General features: G+C 32.0%; 1 protein-coding gene across 2 annotated transcripts; it reads right to left on the bottom strand.

The window, feature by feature from the left end:
• Positions 1–3,930: 3,930 nt before the first annotated feature.
• LOC18094142 (alpha,alpha-trehalose-phosphate synthase [UDP-forming] 5) lies at positions 3,931–8,768 on the bottom strand. 2 transcript variants are annotated; one of them, XM_006368314.3, is made up of 4 exons: positions 8,505–8,768; positions 5,643–7,684; positions 4,645–4,918; positions 3,931–4,491 (listed from the first exon to the last, which is right to left on the bottom strand). In XM_006368314.3, the coding sequence occupies exons 2-4, from the start codon at positions 7,628–7,630 to the stop codon at positions 4,165–4,167; spliced, it is 2,589 nt and encodes an 862-aa protein (XP_006368376.1). In that variant the 5' UTR covers positions 7,631–7,684; positions 8,505–8,768; the 3' UTR covers positions 3,931–4,164. The 2 variants fall into 2 exon arrangements, with proteins under 2 accessions (XP_006368376.1, XP_052312202.1); XM_052456242.1 differs by lacking the exon at positions 8,505–8,768 and adding an exon at positions 8,203–8,368 and having other exon boundaries at positions 5,643–7,682.
• Between the last annotated feature and the right edge of the window lie 13,591 nt (positions 8,769–22,359).

Below are 22,359 nucleotides of genomic sequence, written 5' to 3'. Positions count from 1 at the left end.
AATTCTCATTATCAAAATGTTATTATAACTCTTTAAATGGGAAAAAAAAACCCTTGAGAATTCTAATGATTTTGACTAAAAAAAATCGTAGAGTTATTACTAGTTTCCTAATAAACCACCTGTCTAATTGTAATAAATTATTATGTTTAACTTCAATTAATATACAATTTTTTTTTAATTTTTTCTTACATATGCGACCATTCATATATAATCCCTTATAAGAGTCGACTAATGGTAATATTTCAGAGGGCTCAATTGAACCAAAATGATGTAAAGGGTTTGATTTGACCAAGTGTCAGAGTTTGAGGGACCATAATGATTTTTCCTCCTAAGGAAGCGGGGTTCGAGGCATGGAAACACCCATTCAAGGCAAACTCCTATCATAAGACGCTAAATGGATTTAAAAATAATATATACACGTACGGATCTTATCCTCTGTACGTCATCTGATCTGCTGCTATTAGATTTGTTATTTTTATTTTGTTGGTAAACTTTGATAGATTTTAAGTCTAACCTAGTATAAACCAGATTTATAACTTTAATGTAAGTTCCAAGGGCTAGCTAGCAGCATAAAATGGGTAATTACGTGAACTATATGATATTTTCTTTCTATTTTTCATGTTGTGGACATTAATCTTTGCCACGGTCCAAATCCAGTATATATAGCCCACATTAGTTATGTTCCTTTCATTTTATCCAATTAAATACCCTTTAAAAAAAAAAAAAAAAAAACAGGCCATAAGCCCAAAACCACAAGGCAAAGCAGCACAAATACGTTACATTATGTCATGCATCGATCCATTCTCTTCTCTTCTCTTCTATTTCATTGACAATTAATTGTTGTTCTTTGGAATCGCTCAAACTCCTTCCTTGTTCAATTTTGTTCTTACTTATATATAATCTTAGCTGCGATTTCAGTTTTTTAAATAAATTTCCTCGAGAGTACAACTTGTGTTGCTTGAATCTTCAAAGCAAATACAAAGAGCTAATATACACTCAAGGGAGGACAGGAGGACACATTGCCCCCAGAATTTTGTTGTTCCAGCTCCATCAAAACTGTTGCCATGGGCTCGTGGAGAAGCGTGGAACACGAAAAGGAATTTATTGGCGATCCCGAGGAACAAAAGGAAGTAGATCTCACTCTTTAAAGAGGACAATCAAAGACACGACAGTACAAAAACGCCTCCTTCCCTTTCTCTTTCCCTTTTTCTCTGCAAAGGAACTAAACTATATCTTGTTCCCTGTGTTTCTCTGACACCCGCATTACTACAAGGACAGTAAAATAAAGCAACTATATATCGTGCCAAGAAAAAAGATATAAATTTTACTTATATCTCAGAAAAAGTATTTATCACAAAATATGCTATTTTTATTGTTGGTAGCGAGGTTAAAATTCATAAGAATTTTACTTGCTATTTACATATCATGATTAAAAGAAATTACAAATGGATATCAAAATTGTATTTATGAATGAGAATATTTTAAAAAAATATGTATGTGATACAATTTAAAAGTTTTAAATTTAAAGAATTTGCCAATAAAGTATACAATCTATAAAAACCTATTTATGGACTTAACAAGCTTTAAAGAGTTGGAATATTCATTTTGATGAGATAATCAAACATTTTGATTTCATAAAAAATATAGACGAGTCTTGTGTTTATAAAAAGGTTAGTGGGAGTAAAGTTGTTTTCATGAAGACGACATATTACTAGTAGGAAATGATATTTTTTTTGCTCTAGTTAGTAAAGATCTGGTTGTCCAAGAATTTCTTCATAAAGGATATGAGAGAAATAACCTATATATTAAAAATAAAGATCTAAATAGATATATCTAAAAGGTTGTTTGGATTATCTCAATCTATATACATAGACAAGCTGCTAAAATAATTTAGCATGAAAAAATTCAAAAGAGGATACTTAATTATTTCATATATGATACGTATCTTCAAGAATATGTTCCTTAAAACACAAATCAAAAGAGATATGATGGAAATGATTCCATATATTTTAGATATAAGATCCATAATGTATGTGATGTTTTGTATAAGACCAAATGTATCTTATATTTTTTAGCAGAACAAGTAGATACTAATCTAATTTGGTGAAGGTCACTAAAGATAGTTAAAAATATTTTTAAATACTTGAGAAGAATTAAGAATGTTTTTCTAATCTATGAAGGAAATAAACTAGCAGTTCTGATTTATATATGTTAGTTTCAATTAGATATTGAAAATAAAAAAAATTAGTCTAGTTATATTTTACTTTAAATAATGGTGCTGCATTGGAAGAGTTCTAAATAAAAGATCAAAATAGATTCAACAACTAAAGTTTAATAGACCTCAACATTTGAGGGAACAAAAAAGTTGTTTGGATAAAAAAATTCATCACTAAACTATATATGGTTCCTAGCATTGTTGATTAAGTAGTCATGTACTATGGTAACAATGAAACAATTACATATGCAAAAGAGTCAAGGTCTTATCAATGATCTGAAAATATACTTAAACAATTCTATTTGATTAAAGAATCATAAAGAAATATGTAAAGATAGAGCGAGTGCTCACTAAAAAGAATTTTATAAATCCTCATACTAAGCTATTGTCCCAATAAAAACATTATCATCAAGTAAAGCGATATAATATTTGATACATGAGTGATTGAATTTAGTGCAAGTGGAAGATTATTAGTGTATATGTCATGTAATCAATCAGTTGGTTACATGTAATATTGACTTTGCTCATGTAAACATATATATTTATTTATAATAAAAATTTTATTTATCTTTAATATTCATCAAATATTTTATTGATGAATCTAATATTTGATTAATGAATCTAGAGTAAAGATAGTCATTGAGATAAAAATACTTTGCAAAAAAAATTATAAAGTCGTTATAATTATGAGATTTCTATTGCATCAAATCATTATTTCTAAATGTTTCTAATCAATGCTTTATTAAGACTGGACATTAATTAGAGTTGTTGATATCGATACATACTGTATTCTTTCCTTTGTGAAAGAAAACAACTATTTTTATAAGCTGATATATTAGGAATATTTAAAACTAATATGTAGATGTTTGTTAGATGATATATACACTGAAATAACCGCATGAGAACTCTATATGTCATATCACATTGAATTTTATAGATCACTTATCAAGCTATTATACTAGTAAAAGCATTATCGTCAAGTAGAACAATATAATATTTGATATATTTGTATAACTCAAGTAGAGCTGACTCTGTTTGGCATTGGAGTTCAACCATGTTTTTGAATTGTTTTTAGTTTTAAGTTATTATTTTTTTATTTTTCGGATTATTTTATTTTAATGTGTTGATATTAAAAATAAATTTTAAAAAATAAAAAATATATATTACTTTAATATATTTTTAAATAAAATAATAAATTGAATTATTTTCACTTGCTGAAACTAGACAATTTGCTGTCAAGTGACGTGACTTGAGCACTACTAAAGCAATTCTGAATGATAATCCTTGCTGTCAAATGACATGACTTGAGCACTACTAAGATTGGATGCAAACCCATATTGAAATGTAATAAATACAATTACACAGTTACATAACAACTGAAACTGACACTGTGAACTACGGAGAGTCTTTTTTTACAACTGAAGACCATTTTTTGTCAAAGCATGACTTCATTGCAAAGTTGGAGAAGGGAATTTTCCCATTAATGGAGGCAGGAGTGTCTCTGCACTCATTCAGAAATAGTTTCATACCAGGAGTTCTGGTGATGGTTAATTAAATTCGGCAGAACTTACTTTTCAACAGCAAACTGACTCGTCAATTTTATGGTCGTATGTAGAAAATTGTTTGCAAATTGTGCAGGCTCGTGCTTAAGCATGATCAGGGATGGTCTAGCATTGATAATCGACCATGAGATGAGAGAATCACATAACCGGCACTAAAACAAATGAGCTATACGTTTAGCATAATCTATCTACTCGCGATAAAAATCACAATTACTGTGCAACGAAAGTCGGAAAAGCTATCCATGTAATGGACAGACAAGATCTAGACCTCCAAACATCGTTCTGAACACCACGTAAATGCCCCAAAGAGGTCGAGGAAATCCTCAAGCATAGAACATTTTCAATATATACTTAGACAAGACACAGTACAAGGAGACGAAGGGATGATTACTCTCTGTCAATAATCACCTGCTGAGAGGATTGGGGGGCACTTCTGGCATCCTGCTCCAAAGCACTGGCAAGACCTTGTAGCATTCTCAAAATCTCAGAAGTGTCTTCCAAGTAGTACTTGGCCTTGCTGGGCTTTCGGCCAACAGTGCATGCAAACACTTCAGCAACTGGGGAAAGAGAGGGGCCAGATCTTGCACTCAATATCACCTCAAACATGTCCTCATCAGACTGGTCATCCCCAACGCAGAGAACAAAGTCAGGAAGCTTTCCCTTCAGTTTCATTGTATCTAGGAGGCGTTCGGCCACAAGACCTTTTCTAACACCCTGTCAAGTGGTAAAAAACATGAGATACAATAGCAAAGCTGAAACGAAGGTTTCTAGGCACCAAGGAACATACAACTTTTTTCTAATTAAAAAGCAAATATCAATAGAATGTAACAATCACAAGGATAGATACAGGAACAGAGCAGCACTAACCTGGGGTTTAACTTCTACAGTGTGTTGACCGCTCTTGACAGTAACTGGCTCATTGACAAGAACACTTTCCAGGTGATCTAGAAGCTCCTTTGCCTGGCACGAACCAAAATCTGGATCTGCGTACTGGTAATTCCAAGCAAGTGAACTCTCTTTCGTCTCAATGGCAGAACCATCAGTTGTTTCAGTGTATAGTTTCATTACTGGCTCAGCAATACGTTTCCAATCAAAATCTGGTACGGATACACATGTTTCCCATTCTGCATCATGATTGGTCCTGTAGCCAAAAGCTGAGCTCAAATCGGAGAGTTAAGAAAGAACCGGGCTTCTTTTGCATGGATTATTCTAAATTAGAATAATCATAGTAGATACCTCAAATGTACATTGTTGACCTAAAGACAGAATAATTCAATGGAGAGCAGGGACCTAAATAAGAATATACATTATCTTCCAGTCAAACAGTCACAAATACCTCATTCCTAGGTCGTGATAGATGTTTCTAACAGTCTATCACAATCTAAGAATTGTCGTCCTAACAGAAGCTCACTTATGATAGCAAGGACGGCTAGAGTGGTATAGATACCTAAGCCGAATAATATAACATGCATGTCATCTTTTATATCTCATGCATTATCCTTGGATTAAAACGTCCTATATGAGGGTTTCTAGAATGTGGATAAGTTGTAAATAAACATTACATTTTAGCCATGCTGAAACTCACAGCACAACAACAGTGCTGTTACTTTCAGCAATGTCAAAAGCCATCAAGCTGTTGTTCCATAACAATGGATATAGCACAGAACATTGAGATATCACCACTCTCACCAAAACAAGGACTACCACTGGTTGAACATGTGGAAAATGTAAGCCACATTGTCCATTTTTTCTCCTTTACATAACCAAACATCACTAAATGAACCAAGGGTCCAAGTCAAAAATCACAATTTTAAGTGGGGAGATCAAGATCAAATTGAAATGGAGTTAGAAAAGGCAATTTGTACCTCACGAAATAACCATGTTCTGCAGCAATGCCAAGCTTTTCACAGGAAGAAAACCATTCGGTAAGAGTCTCCCTGTCTCTCCCACTAACAAGGAAAACAACATTCTTAGGGTCTGTACACAAGCTGTTCAAGACTCCAACAGTCTCCATGTTTGGAGTCCTGGTTGAACTTGGCAGCGTCATAGTACCATCATAATCCAAAAGAATCACTCGGTTCTTGGTCCTCTTATAAGCAGAAACAATATGTTCAACTGAAATTTTTCTGAAATTTGGATCCAAAGCAATGACTCGAAAACCTAAACCAAAACCAAATCCCCAGCACCTCCTCTTCACATGATCCCTACATGCCCTTTCAAGATCCTGCAAGAAACTACGTGCCCAATATGCAACATCATGCGTACTCACATACCTATGGTGCTTCTCATGTCGCATCTGTTTTTCTGGCTCAGGGACTACCAGGGCAGAATTCATAGCTTCAGCCACAGCATCAATATTCCATGGATTTACTCGGATTGCACCACTCAGTGATGGGGAGCATCCAATAAACTCCGAAAGAACCAGCATGCTCTTTCTTGGGGCTGATGGATCCCGTCCTAATGTCTCATCCAGCTTCTCATTTCCTTGTCGACATATGATATATTCATAGGGTATCAGATTCATCCCATCCCTCACTGCTGTAACAAGACAACACTCTGCAATTGCATAATAAGCAATGCGCTCATAAAACTGAAGTGGCCTGTCAATCAAAACCACTGGAGTATATCCTGGACTTCCAAATGCCTCATTGATCCTCCTCACTGCAGCTTTAGTTTCAGACTGGACCTCCTGTACTTCCCTTCCTCGGCCTCTTGCTGGGTTTGCAATTTGAACCAAAACAACTTCACCCCTCTTATTAGGATGTTGTGTGAGTAACTCTTCCATTGCCAAAAGTTTCAAGCTGATTCCTTTAAAGATGTCCATGTCATCAACCCCTAGCATTACAGCTTGACCCCTAAACTGGTCATGTAGCTCTGCAACCTTAGATTCTGTCTCGGGAAGATTGAGCACGGATTGGAGCTGACCAATATGAATCCCAACAGGGAGAATCTTGATGCTGACTGTCCGACCAAAATACTCAAGCCCTATGTAACCTCGCTTGGATTGATAAGAAAGACCGAGCATTCTACTGCAACAAGAGAGGAAATGCCTTGCATAATCAAATGTATGAAAACCAATAAGGTCAGAGTTCAGAAGTGCTCTCAGAAGTTCATCCCTTACAGGAAGTGTTCTATATATTTCAGATGATGGGAATGGACTATGAAGAAAGAACCCAAGCTTCACCCTATTAAATATCTTCCTCAAAAATGTTGGCAAAACCATCAAATGGTAGTCATGGACCCACACATAATCATCCTCAGGGCTAATCACTTCCTTTACTTTGTCTGCAAATATTTTGTTCACGGAAACATAAGCCTGCCAAAGGGACCTATCAAACCGGCCACCAAGATCCGGTGATAGAGGGAGCATGTAGTGAAATAAAGGCCATAGATGTTGTTTACAGAATCCATGATAAAATTTAGTAAAAAGGTCAGGAGGGATAAATGCCGGGACACATTTAAAAGTTTCAAGCAATGTTTGGGCTACATCGTCTTGCTCACTAGGTTCAATCTCTTCTTTAAGAGAACCAACATAGATAACTTCAACACCTTCTCCAAGACCATCTTTGAGTTGTAAGAGAAGTGAGTCCTCATCCCAGCTAAAGCACCACCCTCCACTGCTATCTGGACTTCGATGTGCCCGAAGGGGAAGCTGGTTCCCCACAATAATCATCCGTCCTAGAGAGACAGAAGAGGGGGAATCAGAGCCAACATTGTTTTCATCATCTAGATCAGTCAGTATTCCAGCAACAGTTGCCACTCGAGGAAACCTCTTCCTCTCACGACCAAAACTTGGAATTGGAGCATCACCAGAAGCAAGATCTAAGAGGTTGGAATATGACCTTGAAACCATTGCGAGGACAGATGAAGTAGTGTTGTTCTTCTCAAAGTTATGCAGAAACAAACTCTACAAAAATAAAAATAATAATAATCTATTAACGAAATAGAATCAGCACTAAAACTGCAATATATATAAAAAAAAATTGAAATACAATGCATAGCAATTATTCCAGAAAATGTAATCTTTTGCCTTCTTTAGAATTCCTTACTGAAGCATGTTCTACTTAAGGAATTAAACATCTAAGAGATTATATACCCATTACAATCCCAAAATATTCTCCACCAGAATAAGAAATTAAGACTCACTCTTATTATTGTTTTTGTTGCCCTCTTAAAGACAGATTCCATGCTTCGCAAAAATAAAAATAAAAAATCCAACGAAATGAAGACATGCATACTTATATGCACAGGGAAACATATCAAAAATTAAAAGAAAAAACAAAACTCAACATTGATTGATCAAACTCAGAAAAGACCAAAAAAAAAAAACATCTGAAAACATGAAGAGAAATTGGATTTACTACAAACATAGGTACCCGTATGTTAAAATCTGATAAAATTAACACCCAGTATTAACACAATTACCTCTAATCTCCAATACCAAAAATATCCATCAAAATCAAGACAGCAAGACTGATCAAATTATATGAACACTCTGAATGCATAAACCAAACCATCAATTGAAGAGCACAACTTCCAAGGGAGATTGGAGATGACCTCTTTGAGCCCATAAAGAGAACATGCATCAAAACTCAAAAACATGCAAACGGGTATGTGAGTAAATGTAACAGAAAGTAGCTGGCAATGGCATGCAACATGAGAGAGCAAAAACGCTAGAAAAGACAGTAACTTTAGTGACAGAGAAGAAGAAGATTAAAAGAACTTACCTTTCAAGCTTCAGATATACTAATAGCAACCAAAAAGATCTTCTCCTCTCCCTCTATATGTTGCGAGAGAAAGTATGGGATTAACAGACCTTATTTGGCCTTGCTTTTGCAGTTTCCACTGAAAGATTTTTGTTTTGAGAATTTTTTTTTTTCCCTTCAGATATGAGACTACAATTGGGATGATGTCTCTATAAAAAGCATTTGATTCTCTCAAAATTATTTCCTCTCACTCATTATGTGAGTACTGATGAGTGATAACACGAGGAACAGAGAACAGTGGACTCCAACTTATTGGTTTTCTTAACCATGGTTGGTTTTTCAGTTAATTATTTAATTTAATTTAATAATTATTATGTTATTAAGAGCTTAAACCCCTAAGCTTGTGTCTAGCTAACCTAACTCGTTACCTTCATCTCAGGTCATGCCAATTTGAGATGCAACATGCCGCGTGTTAGTCACTCGCTGATGTATCCATTTTACCAATGTTAGGAAATGTAGTGGCAGCAGTGATGTTATTGTATTATTTAGCTCAAGATTTACGCACATATTCATTATGTAAATGAAACTCCCACTTCAAAAATATAAATTATTTTATTTTCAAAATATTCTTTTAATTTTACATTGTTTTATAAATCTGTCTTTCTGTCGACGAGATATATATTTTTGGGATGGGAGTACGAGACACGCACTATGTGTTGAAGTAGGTAATGCAATAATTTGTTAGTATTATTATTTTTGATACAGTTGCTCGTGTCGTACTCTGCGTTTCATTCTGTACGTTGCTGCTGTCACCACACAGGATCACCATTTGTACTGTCCCGGATATTTATTACAACCTTTTACCGTAGGAAGCAAGTCGGCATTGCATTTTTATTTTTATTTATTAATATAAATATTTAAACTAAATTATGTAAATCTTAATTAATTTCACGAATTTTTAATAACTTATGACAATAAGATAGAGCTATAGAATAGATCATGGACCGTAAAAAGACCAGAAAACAGAAGGGAGTGAGAAGGCGGCTTAGGGTTTTTGATAGAAGAAAGGTTTGCTCATGTATTACCTTAACAAAAAAAAAAAAAAGATGTTTATTGAAATTAAATAACTTGATTTTTTTATTAAACAAAGATAAAAACAATACAAATCAGACAGATTAAACCATGATGAGTTGGTAAAAAATTATTCATCTAGGTTAAAAAATTATTTTATAATTAATCTAAATACAAGCCCGAGCCAAGCCGAGCTAAGTATGATTGAAATCTAAAGTTTACATTATTTATAACCTCTCAAAGATTTACGATCCTAAAGGTCTAATTTTAACTTTTCAAGTCTCACTGTATAAGATACAGAAACTCGTGTAATTTCCCAACATGGAATTGAGGTAATATGAGTTTATAAGAGTTTGTTTTTTTATATTAGTTTATAAAAGTTTATTAACTCAGGAATTCTTTTATGTAAATTTTCTATTTACCTGCAATTAATTTTAAATGTGTTGATGTTTCATAGTTGAAAAATAACTTTTAATAAATTCTTAAGTCAAATCGTAAATGGACCCATATTTAAATTTGGTCTTTCTATTTTTCAACGGCTGCAGATTGCGTAGTCGAAAGGTGGGTGCCTCCTGCTAGGAACTAGCTATTGAATCCTCATCAAGTGTCAGTAAATGGGTCATCAGCACTTCATGATTTGTAACCGAAACTCTTTTTTTTTTTTTTTTTTCCGGTTAGGAGGTTCCACTTGGTACTTCTCCTCCATTGTGGAGGTTTCACTTCTTTCCTTGCCCCCTCCTGAGGAGGCTCCGGCACATACATAAGAACTATCAGATATACTTTTTTTGTTTTTTTAGTTTTAAATCTTGAAATTAGTATCTAAAAAACTATTAAAAATTATTTGAATGCAGTTGAACTGATGTACTTTTAAAATTATTTAGATAAAGATTTAATATCGATTAATATATAAGCTCATCTAAAAATACCAATTTCGTAGAATAAAAAAGTTAGATGAAATTTAATGATCAATGAAGGCTTACATGGTTATTAACTTCAAAGCCCGTGAGATTAGTCGAGGTGCGCGCAAGCTGGCCGGACACTCATATTAATAAAAAAAATCAAATTAAAAAACAATAAATACTAGCTTTACTTATTGAATTAAATAAATATAATACTTTCTAGTACTTATGTGAGGAGAAAAAAAAGAGATAGAAAGCAAAAAATAGCTAATTATTCTAGTGCTTTTTATTTCATGCAACAATTGATTCTCTCTCTTCTTCTTTTTGTTCTTTTTTTTCCTATCCTGTATTGAAGAAAATTAATTAACAAGATACTACATAGGAAGGCTAAATCATTGAGGTCATGCTATTGAGATACTATTCATCAAAATATATATTTTTTTAATTTTATTGCTTTATATTAAGTTATTTTAAGAATTATATTTTATTATTTTTTTTATTTATACTGGTCTCACGGGTTTAGTTTTTCTTTCTCGATTTTAACCTTCAAATTAGATTTGTTGGAAGTGGGGAGTCGTAATTCTTTTTTATTTGCTTTCTTTGAATTTATCATAATCTCATAATCAGATCATGAATTTAACAGATTAACTCGGATTTACTCGAATTATTTTTTAGACAGCCTTTTCTAATCGATTATTTTTCAATTTAACTTTAACATTGAGTTGGTTGGAAATTAAGTTTCGTATTTCTTTTTTATTTCCTTTTTAGAAGGTTATCTTGATCTTATGACCCAAGTCACGAGTTTAAGACTTATTAGTGTGACAAGTAATGTCAGTTTTCCGCAATGGTTTTTTTTTCCTACATCCAGTTATTTCTTATGTAATGTGTTAACAAGTGATGCTTAATAAATTATACTCTTTAAAAAAAAAAGAGTTATTATTACTTATGAGTTGTTGGAGGATGAGATTTAAAACAAAAAAGATTGAGTCAATTTGGGTCAACTTGTCAAACCTGCAACCCGGGTCATGAGATTGGGATAACTTCATAAAAAGCAAAAAATAATAATCATGAAGCCCAATTAAAAAATATTCAATTAATAATGACCTAAATAATAAACAAAGTCAATTTGGGTTAACTTGTCAAACCCGCGACTCTGGTAACGAGATTAGGACAACCCTTAAGAAAAAAATAAAAACAAATTGCAAAGTTCAATTTCCAAACAATCTAATGTGGAAGCATGAAATTGGAAAAAAAAATCAATTAAAAAAATTAATTAAAAAAACAACTCAAGTCAACCCCTGGTTAACTTGTTAAACTCGTGACCTGTGTTATGACATCGAGATAAATTCATAGAAAAATTAAAAAAAATAAAGCCCCACCTCCAATATATCTAATGTTGAAGGTTGAAATCGAGGAGCAAAGGAAGTTAAATCCATGAGATCAGTACATAACTCAACATAAAAAAAAAAATTAAAACAAAAATTATAAAGCACAATTCCCAAAACAATCTAATATTAAAGGATAAAATTGAAAAAAAAATTAGATAAATAAAAAGATTGGGTTGTTGAAGGGTAAAATTAAAAAACAAAAAAAAACTATTATAATTAATAGTGTCTTCTGAGTGTGGCTATAGTACTTTAATCACATCCTTTTAGGCCATGTTTGTTTCCCGGAATTCATTTTCCGGGAAACCACTTTCCAAACTTTCCTGTGTTTGTTTTTTATTAGGAAAGTTGGTCAACGGAAAACACTTTCCGGTCAACGGAAAACACTTTCCCGTAAAAGAAAAATTTGGTTTGGTTTCCAGGAAAGTGTTTTCCCTTTTAGCTGTGTTTGTTTTTCGGAAAGTGGTTTCCGGGAAACCACTTTCCAAACTTTCCTGTGTTTGTTTGCCATTAGAAAAGTTGGTCAATGGAAAACACTTTCCAGTCAAAGGAAAATTTGGCTTGGTTTTCAGGAAAGTGTTTTCCTGGAAAATTTGGGCGGAAAACACTTTCCGGAAGTTGTGAAAAAATTAAAAATATCATTATTTGCTGATTATATCAAATTTGACCCTCAAACTTTTGATTGCTATATATAATTTGTTTTGAATATTTATTTTTCAATTCCATCTCTTAAAATTTAATTTTTATATTAATTTTGGTTCTTATTTTTATAATTGCTATTTGCTTTTTCCTTATCATTTTTTTATTGAAATTTTTTATCTATCAAATTTGGTCCTCATTCTTTTGATTGTTACTTATTTTATTTGAAATAATTTATGAAATGTTAATTATTATTATTTTAATTTCTTCACCTTTCATTTTTTTTAATTTTTTAGATTTGATCTCTATTATTTTGATTATTATTTATGTTATTTGAGATAATTTATGAAATTATATTTTTTTTCAATTTCATTCTCATTCAACTTTTTAATTTGTAAGATGGTTCCTCATTATTTTAATAAACTTGAGAAAAATAAAACATTAATAAGTTATTTTCCAGCTCATTTTCCATGACATAACCAAACACTAGAAAGTGTTTTCCAACTTATTTTCCATTACACTACCAAACATCGAAAAATACTTTCCCGGAATTCATTTTCCCGGAATTTACTTTCCTCAGAATTCACTTTCTAAAAGGAAATACTTTCCAGCAAACAAACGGGGCCTTAGTGTTTTTTAAAGAAGAAAAAGAAGAACGGGCTCACATTTCGAAGCGAAAGAAAGAAAGAACGAGGCACCAGAGACACATTAAAACTCCGATCAACATAGCAATATCAAAAAGATCTTGACAAGATAAATTCAACAACATTAAAAAAAGTCATCATTGAATCTAAAGGCAAGCCACGTACGCTGCCCAAAGGCAGCAAGCGTGCCTCATATGCTAGATATTTTTTCTTCTTCTCCATTTCAGTCCCTCATTCCAGTGCAGTTCTCTAATTCAGTATCCTAATTTATTTGACCAAATAACATGATAGAAAAGAAGGGGAAAAGAAAGGAATAAGGGAGAAAATACTAAGCTCGTATGCTGTGTAACCATATTTATCAGTACAATAACTGCTCAAACATTAGCACACATCTCAAGGTAGAATTGTGACCTTTGATAAATTTGATACAATGTTGGACTAACTAATGCTTACATATGAGTTGTCAATATAGCGCTACCTTTCCTAGCAATGATTATTTCTCACCCACAAGTTATCTTAAAAGGTACATTTTTACTAACCCCTCCATTAATGACACAACAAGGCACCACAACTAATAACAAACATTAACCTTTCAACCAATGACACAGGGAGACACAACAACAAATTACTCAACTTTTCAAGTTATCAACAGTGAAAAACAATTATTTTTCATCATTACTCCACTCTTCATAAGGTCAGCTGACATGAATGAGGTCTATAAATACCTCGGATCACTATATATAAAGAGATTGAAACCATTAAATAAATTTTGAATAGTTTATCCAACAATACCAAATAATCATACACTCCCTATGTTCTTCATTCTCTCTCTCTCTCTCTCACGTTATTTATAACCTTATATTTACTGACTTAAGCATGTGAGGGTCTTCTATTTTGATAGAGAACTAGTTATACAGGAAAAACCAAGCCTAAAAATAAACGCTCATGTTCAAGCCCAATCATCTCAACCTTAAAAGAAGTCGTGGAAAGCCCAATCTAGTCTTAAGTTTTTACAATTTCATTAATAATATATATATATATATATATATATATATATATAGACAAATGACCAGTAAAAGATGATATTTTTAGTTGTATTGTATAATAATAATACAATAATAATAATAATAATCATCATCATCATCATACAATATAACAAAAAATATCATTTTTTATTGTTCATTACATTGCATTTGTCTAAAATCATTGTGGGTGGTGCTATTTTACAAATTAAATCAATCACCCATTCAATGTCGAGAAATTATTTGATACAATGATGAATACTTAAAAGCATATCAAAACAAATTATTAATAAAAAATCTTAATCAATACAACATAGAATGATGAAATTAAAATGAAAAAAAAATCAATAACTAAAGAAAACATAAAAGATGAAGGACTAGACTTGAAAGCACATTTTGTTATATATATATATATATAAAAGTAGCTCTTTTGTATGTTTTTCAATCTTGCTCCCTTGGTTTTAAATTTTTTCAAAATAACAAAATCATTTTTTTTTGTATGAAATCAAGCACTAATTTGATGTTAGAATTTTTTTAAATATTGTGATAACCATATAAAAGATAAATTAAAATAAATTATCAACTCAAAATACCAACAAACAAGCAATCCAATTATTAAATTGACAATAAAAAAATCAATAATTGAAAGGAAAAAAGAATGAAATATTATAGGTTACTATTGTAATTCAATATAATATGCTTAGGTGAACGATGATTTCCTACACTCTTTAGTTTTTTTTCTTAATTTTTTTTTTTATTAATATGGGTGTCCGACTCAGCTTGCATGCACATCGACTAATTCCACGAGCCCTGAAGTTAACGACCGTGTAAGTCTCCAGTGACCCTAAAAGGACTCGAACTTGTGACTATTAGAAAGCAAACTTAAGACCTGACCAATTGAGTTAACCATTAACAATTTTTTTTTAAATTTCTTGATCTTAATGGTGATAGCTAGCGTAAGAAAGCATTAAGGGAAATGGGCGGATGTAATGATGACTACTGTAACTGAAGGTGTCTCTACAATCACATTCTTGTCTTGTTATTTTATAATGTGTTTAATTACCGAACCTATCATGATTTCTATCTTGTAATATAAGTAATTAAGTTAGTGACACGTTTTTGTTTTCGTGCTAATTAAGCTGGCAAAATGAGAAAAAAGGCAGTTGATAACAACTGGAAACGCAAACCGTTTTTCTTTTTTCACTGATTTTTCACTTCCTAGCTAGTTCCCGTTTCCCACTGGGATGATAATTCTATCTGCCTCAATGAAGGTCTAGCTCTGTTATCTGGATGAAGGCTCGCATGAAAGGTAATTTTGTCTTTATAAAATTTGTATTGTTTTTCTTTCCAAATATTATCTAAATTAACTGTCATAAAGGTCAGGAGGAGTTCGCCGAAGAGAAATACCAGAAATCTATAAGCAAAAACATGCACTATCATCCCTAATTTCTCATGCTCAAACACCTCCTTCTAGCTCCAATAATCGTTAAATAAGACGCACAATACCTTCGTTCCTTGTGCATTTCATGCTCTTTTTATTTTATCAAAATTAGACAGAAAAACAAATCTTCTGATCGTGATCTGAGGGAATATCTGATTGTAATTTAAACCAATTAATTAACGGTGTTTTTCCGCCATGATTCTTTCTCAAGATTAGTGGGTGTTCCTTAGCGCTTGCTCTTGTTACTCGTGAGTCTACTTCACTTGTCTTGTATCGGTGATGGCAGCTGGATTCTTTTCTCTGTAGAGCATGGCGGTCTCCTTTTCTGGTAAAGACAAATTAAGGTGTGAACCTGTCAACAAACTCAAGGACTCAGCTCCCTCGATCGACTCATTCTATGAACCAAAAAACCCTAGTTGATGTCAGCTCGCCCACATCAATTAAAAGATAAAAAAGAACAACTCAAAACGCGCCAGCAATCGAATGATATTCTTACCTTGTTGTTATCTCCAAGTATATCTTCAAATATGCATGTGTCACGTCATATACCTTCAAATATATAAAAGTAAATTTGAAGGTCAGATTCTAAAATTAATTTTTTAGAGATCACTAGGAATCCCACAAACTTCAGAATCATTAAAGATTTACATGATCGTTAATTTTAGAACCCGTGGAATTAATTGAGATACGCGTAAATTGACCCGAATACCCATATTAATCAATATATATATATATATATATATATATATATATATAATTATGAAAGTGAAAAATCATAATTAATGTTTCTCAATATATGAATATGTTCACACTCATTATATGTTATGAAAAGCAAAGGGTGGTTAACTGATTGTGTTTTATTAATTAAATTCAAATTTTGGTGGCTAATGATTACATTGGAGACTCGTGAACCGTTTTAACCATGATTAGAATATGAGGTGAATAAAAATATAATAGTTTTTGTTTTTTAAAATATTTTTTATTTAGAAATATATTAAAATAATATTTATTTTTAAAAAAATTATTTTTAATATTAACATATCAAAATAATCTAAAAATATTAAAAAAATAATAATTTAAAACAAATAAAAAAATAAGTTTTTTTTTTCAAAAACACTTAAAAAAAAAGCCATTAATTACAAATTGAAAAATAAAAGTTTGGATGCCGTTCTTCTCTCAACTTGCCTCCATTCTAGCATGATAGCTGAACATCGAGAGGCCCATTGCTTGATGATCTATTCCGATGGAACACCGAAACTCGTAGGCTTGGACTCCAAACATCATGCACGAACCCCGCGTCGACACCAAATAGCTAGAATGCTAAGACTGCACCCTTCATTTAATTTCTTTCTTTGCAGGAATATTTCTCTCTTTTTGTTTAATTCACTGCTGCTGCTGCTGCTAATCATCGACCGTGATCTTTGTGGAAGGAAAAAATGCCTAACTTGATCAAATCATTGCTTGACGTCACTCCTTCAGAGGAAAAAAGAAGAACAATCGCTGGAAAGTGATGCCCAACTTCTAACATGAAGAATAAGGCTCGAAAATGCGTAATAATGTGACTCCCTTTTGATATTTTACCAGGACTTGTGATGATTTCATTCTTTGTTACGGTCTTGGCTGCCATTACACTCTACTCATGGTTTTTGTTATCTCCGGGTTCTATCTGTTTCACGCCTCTTTTCTCTACTGCACTCTTGGCTGTTACGGGGCTTCTGCTACTTTTGTTAGCCTCATTTTCTAGCTCTTTTTTTTTTTTTTTTTGGTTTTTGCCATCTCTTTATTTAATATACAATCTAGTCGTTTTTATAAGGGAAAACAATCTTACACGTTAATTATTCAATTAATGTTTTCTGAAGTTGGTAATAACTCCCTACTTCAGTAGCTTTATATTCATGTTTTGGGTAGCTTTATATTCATGTTTCGAGTTTTCTTGTGTCTGTCTTAATTAAGGGAATTTTAAATTTTAAAGTTAGATATTAAATTTAATATTAACAATTTAAACTCTAGACACTGTTGCTTTCTACAAGTTCTAGACTTGTAATAATTTTTTAAAATTTTTATGGTCTTCTAATATATAAAAAAAAAACAAATTAAAAACTTGTGGAATAATCATGTAAAGCATAACTAATAAACACTTTTTTAATACAAAAATAAAAATAAAATACCAAAATAAGTATATATTCAAACTTACAATTGATATAAAATCAAAATACTAATATGCATATCAATAATAAAAATAATAATGCTTACACTAAAACAAAAAAAATATCTACTTATTGAAATATTTTAAAATAATATTTTTTTATTTTTATCAAGAATGGATCCTTTATCTTTAAGAATTTATTACTCCTTAATTGTGTAACAGAATGTTTGCAATATGTATTTCAAGATTTTAATAATACCACTCTAGTTTATATGCATTTCTAAACAAGATCTTTAAATAAAAAATTATGCAAGTCAAATATTTTTAATAAAATAAACTTAAATTTTAGATTTAAAATGAAAATTAAAGAATAAAAACACTAAAAAAATAAGATGATGAAGAGTGTGTGAAATCGTACAAATGCAAAGCTAGTTTGAGTTTTAAAATTAAAAGGATTTTCATAATTAAAAAAATAATAACAATTAATCAAAATAGCTATCTATTAATTTATTTTAAACAAAATTCTAAGAAGCTGGTTTTCGTTTATTCTTTAGTTATTTAGTATTCAAACCTCAAGCCATGACGAAAATAAATTTGTTAAAAGAACACTCTCCAGAGACAAGTTGAAGGCAAACGCAGACATTTTTATTATTATTAATATGAATATAGATAAAATAATGACAAAAGAAAAACAAGTACGGTGGCCACGCGCATCAGCCATGTGGCGCGTGTGAAGTAAAGAAGGAAGAGTGTATATCTTGAAAACGAGAAGTAAAGAGTTGGTGGTTGGTTGAAACCTAGACAAATATTTGACCGTAGCTGACCCTTCACCTCAGCTTGTCTAATTTGATTTGTTTATCGCCTATTCGACAGTTGGACGACGTCACGTTCGTATCTCGTGTTCTACGGTAATGTTCTCAAAACGGTGTGTTGCTCAGTGCAGACTGTAGGTCGTCCACTCCTGCACACGTGCCACTAGCAGCGAGTTTTTATTTATTTATATTTGTTTTTTGAGTTTCCAATGATTGCCCTTTTCTTTCTTCTGAATCCCGACAGGTGACCGGGGACGATGAATCTACTTGTCAAGCTGGCTACAGCCAATCACCATCATAATCATGACCCGACTGCGACCCGGCAGATCCAATCCCTTCCTTTAATTTATTGAAACTTTCTCATAGTGAATTTACCATTATCGTCTTTACTGTAAAGTAAGGCTAAGTCATCCAACAATATAAATTTATTATTAGATTTGCGAAAGTAATTGTAAATAGCTCTAGACTATGCAACATATATGGGTCGGAGAAATAGAGGTTTGGGCTGGTTTCCTTCCTTGGCAAAGGCCCGGGGAGAAAGCATAGTCTAGTTATTAGATTTGCGAAAGTCAGAATGAAAATTTTACAATTTAAAATTTTCAACCTCCAATTTTCAATTTTACATGGTCCTCCTATTAATTTATTTTTTTCTCTTTTGCATAGTCTTCCATGTTATTTTTAGTCCATACTCTCTATTAGTCCTTTGTTCTTTCTTTCTTCTCAATTCACTCCCTAAACTCTTTTTTCTTTTATATATATTATCACCATAAAAATAAAAGTAAAATTAAATAGAATAATTGGAGGTTGAAAATGGGTTGTGAAAAAAGTTTTGAAAAATTTATTTTAGTCTCTAAAACTTCATCTTTTTTATAAATAAATCTTTACTATAATTTCTTTTAGTCATAAAACTTTTTGTTAATTACAATTTAGTCTCTAATTGAAACCATATTTTCAATTACATCCCTAGATATAAAATTATAAAATTGATCAAAATTAGTTAAATAATTTAAATATATTGATGGATAGGATAATAATTAAGTGGGTTTAAGTGGATATGGGTACCATTTAAAAATTAAATAGGTCATATGGTAAAACATAAACCATACTCTTTTGACTCGATCCATACCCATCCATTCATCACCTATAATTTACATCAAACCATAACACTGAAGGCAAAGATCACAACAAAGATCTGCTTAAAAGCGACATGTTAGATCTTATCTAACGAGAGTTAATTAGAAATTGAAATTTGTATTTTATTTTGATTTGATTTTTATAAGATTTTTTCGGTCTTATGATCTAGGTAATGTGTTTGATAGATTAACTTGAGTTACTTTTTAGTTCTTTTTTAATTGAATTTTTTTAATTTCATCCTTTAATATTAAATTGATTGGAAATTAAACTTCATAATTTATTTTGATTTGTTTTCTATTAGGTTATTATAGTCTCATAACCCGAATAACAGATTTTATATGTTAACCCGGATTGACCCAAGTCAATCCAATATATTGTTATCTTAATATTTTTTTTAAATATCTTTTTGAAATTTTTTTGAGTCAAATTATGTTTTTACAGGTTGTTTAGATTGTTTTTAGATTTGTTAAATCAATCAAATTATATCAGATCAACTATCACACTATTTAAATTTTTTTTCATTGAAAAAAATATTAACAACATTAAAAAAAATTATATTAAAAAAAATTTAACTCTAACTGTAGCCTTGATTAACGACCTAAAATGCATTAAGGCTACGTTTGTTTTTCACCTGCTTTTGCATTTGCGGTGAAACAAACGCAGCAAGGTGTTTGGTAACAAATCAAACTGTGTTTTGTACTTCATGGCCGAATAAAAAATTGAGTTTGAAATGTATTTTTTGTGAAGTAGTTTTTACATGCTTTTTTAACTGAGTTTCGTAAAACCCTGTTTATTTTTCCGTTTCAAAAGCGCTTTTGAAAAAAATTGAATTTTATTTTATTTTTTTCTTTGCTTTAAATTGATATATTTTTTGTATTTTCAGATCATTTTAATGTCTTGATATCAAAAATAATTTTTTTAAAAATAAAAAAAATATTATTTTGATGCATTTTCAAGTAAAAAGTATTTAAAAAAACAACCGCAACTACACTTCCACCAAATATTTTATATATATTTTTTTACTATACATAAACTTCAATCACAATCTTTACCAAATATTTATCTAATCTAACTAACCATAGCTAATTATATTTTTTTAAAATTTATTTTTTTAAATCATAATCATAAAACCTATCCCAAAAACAAATATGAGAGTTGGGGTGTTGCCCAAGCTACACCGTGAAACGGTCGTAAGCTGCATTTGTTTGATTATTGAATTGGGAAAAGAGAGAGATGCTTCAAGGAAAAAAGCGGAGAAAACAATGCGTGCATAGATTTGATGTATTTGAGCGTTTTAACCTGCAAGGGAAAAGGTAAAAAGACAATTTGTACAAGTATATATATGATAAAAGTTCAACTCCTCATAGAAGATTTTCTCCCAGGAGACTCCTAACATTATAAGCAACACAGCTATAGATTTCATATTCATTAAAGAGGGGGACTTGTTTGTCAATAGCGCATGCTCTATTGCAAAAGCAGAAGCTGGAGCAATGTTGCGCCAACTGGGAATGTAGGGGCAGATAATAAAGCTTGGGACAGAAAGTATCATGTCGATCATTTTGCAAGTGGATTGAACTATGCTGTTATATTGCAAGCATTCATGAAAAGAACGATGTATGGAAAATGGGGAAAATGACAAATATAATGATTTTAATAAAGATTATATATATATATATATATAATAACAAGAGCTTCGAGGAGTGCTGCGTCAGTAATAAAATGCTACTAGTTACTCACCCAACATTGGCTGGTGTCGATGCATGTTGCTGGTTTGTATCTTTCTCAACTTGGATGATGGGCCGATCAGCAAGTGAAAGTATGTCATGGCTGCGCGAAATGAAACGATAGTAAGATAAAACCTGTGATCGCTATCTCCTTCTGATATTGCAGCAAAGTGCAACTGCGTTTAGTTTCTACAAAATGGATATATCTTAGCAGGGATGAAGCTAGGAGCGATTCTGCATCAACGTTTGCGGGTGTAGTGGTGGGTTGGGTGTCTTTGATTGCTGGAGTTGCTTGGTGGTATGGCTGAATTGCTTGAAAGGGCTAAAGAGTTTTCAATTCTTGCTTAGAGAAGCTCTGAGCTCAAATGATGGGGTTGTTCTTCGATGGTAGCCTCAGAGTTTTCACTGAAAACATTGTTCGCCATTTATGTCACACCGGTTGCTGGTGGATCTAAATGGTCCAAAGTGTGACTGAAATATCTTAAACTATTAAGCTTCTAGGTCATTGGAGAAGGAGTCTTATATAGGTTTTTAGCGCTTGTTGCTAATGATTGAAAGAAGCGTTCTGCGGATTTGCCAACCATGATGAGGTTGGCAACATCTTCTCCATCTATGACAATACGATCTGCTTCGAACCTAAAACTAAATCAATAGATTTTAGCAAAGGTGATCAAATGAGGATAAAGTGTAAAAAGAAAAGGGAATAGAAATATTTGTTGATGCTGTGAAAAGCACGATATTTTCATGGCTGCCATGGGACAAAGAGAATTGTCGATTTAATCATGCGTTGAGCATATGAATCATTTCCCATCAGCCTTGAGCAACCTACTGCAGCTGGGACAGCTGCTACACCACCACCCTGAGAAAAAAAAATCAAAGTCTGTAATAGAAGCCCTGCAAGTATACCCTTGATTCTACATGAACATCAGATAGCAATTGATTTCAAAGTAAAGAATAGA

The sequence above is a fragment of the Populus trichocarpa genome, chromosome 1 (assembly GCF_000002775.5).
Source record: "Populus trichocarpa isolate Nisqually-1 chromosome 1, P.trichocarpa_v4.1, whole genome shotgun sequence".
Classification (NCBI taxonomy): Eukaryota; Viridiplantae; Streptophyta; class Magnoliopsida; order Malpighiales; family Salicaceae; genus Populus; species Populus trichocarpa.
Note: the sequence above shows the minus strand (reverse complement) of the source record. Positions and strands in the feature narration are given on the sequence as shown.

Coding starts and splice junctions, on each gene's coding strand:
- LOC18094142 (XM_006368314.3), bottom strand. CDS start 7,630: ATGGTTTCAAGGTCATATTCCAACCTCTTAGATCTTGCTTCTGGTGAT. Junction 4,919..5,642: donor GAACATGGTTATTTCGTGAG/GTACAAATTGCC, acceptor TTTTGGCTACAG/GACCAATCATGATGCAGAAT. Junction 4,492..4,644: donor CTGTAGAAGTTAAACCCCAG/GTTAGTGCTGCT, acceptor ACCACTTGACAG/GGTGTTAGAAAAGGTCTTGT.